The 5,361-nt window shown below is 43.8% G+C and overlaps 2 protein-coding genes across 2 annotated transcripts; both read left to right on the top strand.

Moving 5' to 3' along the window:
• The first annotated feature begins 1,509 nt into the window (after nt 1-1,509).
• LOC103700722 (probable long-chain-alcohol O-fatty-acyltransferase 5) lies at nt 1,510-2,382 on the top strand. Its single transcript, XM_008782603.2, has one exon. The coding sequence runs from the start codon at nt 1,510-1,512 to the stop codon at nt 2,380-2,382; it is 873 nt and encodes a 290-aa protein (XP_008780825.2).
• Nucleotides 2,383-3,436: 1,054 nt separating this feature from the next.
• LOC113463290 lies at nt 3,437-4,220 on the top strand. Its single transcript, XM_026807954.2, has 2 exons — nt 3,437-3,769; nt 3,967-4,220. The coding sequence occupies exons 1-2, from the start codon at nt 3,470-3,472 to the stop codon at nt 3,988-3,990; spliced, it is 324 nt and encodes a 107-aa protein (XP_026663755.1). The 5' UTR covers nt 3,437-3,469; the 3' UTR covers nt 3,991-4,220.
• The last annotated feature ends 1,141 nt before the right edge of the window (nt 4,221-5,361 follow it).

Consider the following 5,361-nt stretch of genomic DNA (forward strand, 5'->3'; position numbering starts at 1 on the left):
ATTAACATATTTAGATTAGATCTAAAGTATTTTTTATGATTGATTTAATTGCTGATTATGCATGATTAAGTAGATCTGAAATTTTGGATGCATATGATGCATGTTTGTGTTAGGATTAGTAAGATGAATAAATTTGAAATCATAATATTGTTTAGATTAGATCTAAATTAAGTTTATGATTCATATGATCTCTGATTTTAATAAACAAATCAGATCTGAAAATAAAAGTGAAAAAATAAATGCATAAGATGTATGTTGTTTGTATTAATTAATGTTGTTATGTATATGTGATGCATCAACATAAAACATAATGACTTAAACATGAATTAAATCTGATTACATATGATTAATTACAAATACTCAGATCTGAAAATAAGTTTTAAGAACTGAAAGATTGTAATTAATATATAATTAAAATAAAATATGCAATGATCAAAACTTTCATAAATCTAAACTTAATTGAGAATTAAGTGTTATAAAATAGAATTGTTACTCAATTAATTGACATTGCATAATTCATTGGGGCATTTGGGTTAACTTGAATCAAGTTCTTAAGATTGGGTTAGACCTAAGGATAGAATCAAATATGTTTTAATTAGAGTTAATTCATCAAATCTAATTAAGTAGTAACTAGACTAGGTCAAGGAAACTCTAGGACAAATACAATAGTTGTAGTTTGTCAAATTTCATGTCTTTGATTAGAACAAGATGGAACTTGATTTAGGCTCAGTGGTGTAGCCTGAGTCATTTGAGTAATCAAATCGAAATTGATTAACCAGTCGGTGTCTAAGGTAAGTTTGGCAGTTTTGACCGGTGGGTTTTAATTGGGAGGTACTCGCACTGATTCGTCTTTGTCGAGTTAATGGCATATCCCTTCCATCGATCTCACTTATCTGGCCGACATCACTACAACAGAAAAGGTTTTTGCCGACTTTGTATTGCCGACGCTAGTTAAAAGCGTCGGCGATATTTTTTTGGGGGACAGTAACCGCCGACGCTTCTGAGAAGCGTCGGGAAAAAAGCTTCCAGCGACGCTTTCTTTAAGCGTTGGCGTCTGGGTACATTACCGAACGGAATATTTAATCCCCGACGCTTATAAGTGTCGGCATATCGGAAGAACACGACGACGCTTATAAGCGTCGTCGGACTTCATTCCTCCAAAACTCGATCGACCCCCTCCCTCTAAAGCCCTAAATCCCCATCTCACGCCGACCGACTCCCTCTCTTCTCAACCCTTTTCACCGATCTCATCCATTCTCCTCCGCCGAGCGCTCTCCATCGTCGCGATGGGGGGAGTCGCTGCTGATGCAGGCGTTGAGCAAGCAGCGGACGTGGGTCTTCCTCTTCCTCATCGTCTACTCCCTCCTCCTCTCCTCCTCCTGGAACCTCCTCCTCTCCATCCGCTCCTGGTACAACTCGGCGGCCGCCTCCGCCTCCTCCCGCGCCGCCGCCGGCTGGAAGGCCCTCTACGCCTCCGTGCTCTACGGAGGGGTCTTCGGCCTGCTCTCCATGGGGGCGGCGCTGGCCGTGGCGGTGCCGGCCACGTTGGTCACCTGGATCACGATCCTCGTGCTACTCGCCCTCTTCAAGCTCCTCCTCCTCGCCTTCGGCCTCGGCCCCCTCTGCCCCTCCCTCCCCCTTCTCCCCTTCCTGTTCACCTCCTTCTTCCCTGTCAAGATCCAAACCAAACCCAAGCCCAAACCTCCCATCTCTTCATCTTTATCCACCCTTCACCACCTCATCACTGCCGTCAGGGTTCTCCTCTTGGCCACCATCATCTCCAGCTACCGCTATAGTGATAGAATGCATCCGTACCTCCTCCTCGCCATCTACTGCTGCCACATCTACCTGATCCTAGATCTCGGTCTCGCCTCCATTGCCAAGATCGCCACCGGTCTCCTTGGCCTCGAGCTGGAGCCCCAGTTCAACAACCCCTTAGGCGCCTCCTCCCTTCAGGACTTCTGGGGCCGCCGCTGGAACCTCATGGTCTCTTCCATCCTCCGCCCCTCCGTCTACGACCCCGTTCAAGCCCGCTGGGGGCTCGACGCCGGCATCCTCGCCACCTTCTTCGTCTCCGGCCTCATGCACGAGCTCATGTTCTACTACCTCACCTTGGCACTTCCCACCGGGGAGGTTACCGCGTTCTTCGTCCTCCGCGGGCTGCTCACGGTGGCGGAGAGGAAGGCCCGGAAGGCCGGCTGGTGGCGGCCGCACCCCATCGTGGCGGCGCCGCTTGCACTCGGGTTGATCGTCGGCACCGGGTACTGGCTCTTCTTCCCGCCCCTCCTGAGAGGTGGGGCCGACGCGGTGGGGCTGGCGGAGTTTTCTGCTGTGATGGGAGTTTTCCAAACCCCCTCCAATATCCCATGTACTTTTTGCTGATGACATGCAAGTAGCAAGGGCGATAGTAAAGGATAGAATTCTACTTAAAATCCCTTGTTGATGCTTGTTAATTATAGCCGGCCAAGCTATTAATACATCTAAATCCCATCTTATCTTCAGCCCAAGAACCCCAAGAGCAATTAAGTCTAATATATGCAAGGTTTTTTCCATGCAGGAGAGCAGGGGGTGTGGAAATATGTAGGGGTTCCTCTATTAGGTATGCCTCTAGCCTCTTTGAATTTTAATTTTCTATTGGATAAGGTGGCAATGGAGATTGCAAGTTGGAAATGGAAGGCTTTATCTCTGGCTGGTAGAACAACCTCACTCCAACTTGTGCTTTCATCTATTCCTATCTGTTGTATATCCTGTGTCAGTGTGCCTTTATCTATCAATACAAGACTTGACAAGGAGCTTTCGGGCTTTGTTTTATGGGGACATACTTCTGATTGGAGGGGTCTTCATCTAGTTTCTTGAGCAAATGTTTGTATACCAAAAGACCATGGTGGTCTGAGTTTGTGTTTATTGGCGCAAATGAGGTATGCTTTCTTATGTAAGATGGCTGTGCATGTGGTCTTGAAACCTGACTCTTTATGGGCGAAAGTGAAACCTGACTCTTTTTTTTTTACTAGTTTTTGTTCTATCATTGCATCTCCAGAGTCTTTCAGAATATTTCGTCTAAATCATTACATTTTTTTTCATAATCTATAAAATTTGGATTTATAGCTGTACGTTGTCTATTTTGTGTTAATGCTTTTTGGTGGATAGCTATATTCTTCCTTAATTCCTGGGATTTTCTTCATTTACTTGCTGTTATAACTAGAATCCGAGGATAAAGTATGGGCTTGGATGTCTCACATCTAATTCTATGTAATTCTCTTTTTCTTGGAGTTAACCTTTTCTTTTGTTGCTTTTTATTGACCGAAATTGGTCCATTGCATTGTTATTGCTTGAAGGTCTTTCCTCTGCTCTTTTGGTGTGCTTTTGAGGTTTAATTGTTTTGGGTGGGAAAAATTGTGTTACAAGCTCATGATTAATAGAAAATCAACTTCCGTATTTCATTATCCAGCATCTCCTCGAAACACTGGGGATGCCAGAGTGGGATAGCTCCCGCCTTCTGAATGCTGCCATCGATGCGTTCGATGACTTTCCGCCATCGTTCTGGAGAGGTCCACAGCCAGAGCTGCCCGCCGAAGGCTTCGATGTGGATCATTTACTCCACTTGATCCACCGATGGATCCGGCGATTCCCAAAATCAGAGGTGACCAACACAGCAAGCTACAGTAAACGATCAAGGACTACTTATTCTGCTTTATCCCTAATAATCGACAAGACTGGGGATTGGCTCTCCAAGGTGTTGCCGCGCCGTACCAATTCTTCGAGTTCAGAGGTATTCCCAAGAACGCTCCCCCCCATTACTAGACTTGCAGAGGCTGGAGTGAAAATCGAGGGGAGCAAGTCAGCATCTGGCTTTCTAGACATTACGTTCTGTAAGGATCAGGGGGTGTTGGGAATCCCGGCCATTTTTGTTGATGAGTCAACGAACTTCTTTTTTGCAAACCTAATTGCTTTGGAGCAAAGTTGCAGGAGACACGAGATGGATGTCACTGAATATACCAAGTTTCTGGATGCCATCATCAACACCTCAAGAGATGTGGAGTTGCTTCACCGAGAAGGGATCATTCAACCGCATATTGGAGATGACCAGGACATTGCATAGTGGAAGTACATTGCAAATGTAAATTGACAGTATGAATGTAATTTGACAATATGAATGTAATTTGACAATATGAATGTTTTGATAAATATGTTTGATTGTGCTATGAGTATAATCTCGTTTAGTGTGAATGCCTTTGATGTTGTAAACAGAGGTTTTAAAAAAAAATTTAAATTTTTTTTTAAAAAAATTATACTCTAACGACGCTTTAAAGCGTCGTTAAAATCCCGGTGTTTTAACTATTACCGACGCTTTAAAGCGTCGGTAGGTTTATGACTTTAACGACGCTCTAAAGCGTCACTAGTTACCGACGCTAAAAAGCGTCGCTAAATTGCAATTAGCGACGCTTTTATGCGTCGCTAAATTGTACGTTACCGACGCTAAAAAGCGTCGCTAATGACCGACGCTTTTGAAAGCGTCGGAAAATGTTTTATCCACTGTAGCATAGGCGACGCTTTACCGACGCTTGGGATAGCGTCAGGGTGGTTTTTACCGACGCTTAAAAGCGTCGCTAATGGCCAAAAAAAGCGTCGCTAATGCCCAATTTTCCTGTAGTGCATGGTCAATCACATTTTGATTCGATCACTTAATGATTCGAATTAGCCCATGCCTATAAGAAAAATCAGTTTGACTGATTTAGGTGCCTCCTTAACCGATTTAAGTCTAATCTGATTTGGTGAAGTCAGTGGGAGAAATTAGACTAACCGGACCCTCCTTATCTATCCCAATTATAAAATCCTCTAAAATTATTAGGTTCTTAAAATGAAATGGTTATGGAGATAACTAGGTCATAGCCTCCTATTAAGTTGGGTGATAATGGGTCCAATATTTTGATAATTATTGGAGGCGCGACACGCCTGGTATTTATCAAGCATTGGAATTGTCATTTAATATATGATGAGTTAAGTGTACCTTCAATAGGCGGTCAGGTGAGCCGAGCCACACTCGAGCTTGGTCGTCTATTAGTTGATTAGCCTTAACCCTATCATTTAATGGTTGGACCTGACTAGGGTATTCGGTGGAGGCGCCACATGCCTGTCGAAGAACCTAGGGCAAAATCATCACTAGAAGTTGCTTGGTGAAGTAATTGGTTAAGAACCAACCAATAGGTGCATATGGGTTAGCCGAGCCACACTCGGGCCTATATACAATCTATTGGGTTCTAGTGCCCACTAAAGATTAAGAGTAATTTTTTGAATTGAAGGTAGAGACTACCAATTATATAAAATAGTGGAAGTACTTTTAGACTAAAGTCCAAGTCTATT

Source organism: Phoenix dactylifera, unplaced genomic scaffold (genome assembly GCF_009389715.1).
Source record: "Phoenix dactylifera cultivar Barhee BC4 unplaced genomic scaffold, palm_55x_up_171113_PBpolish2nd_filt_p 000866F, whole genome shotgun sequence".
NCBI classification, from domain to species: Eukaryota; Viridiplantae; Streptophyta; class Magnoliopsida; order Arecales; family Arecaceae; genus Phoenix; species Phoenix dactylifera.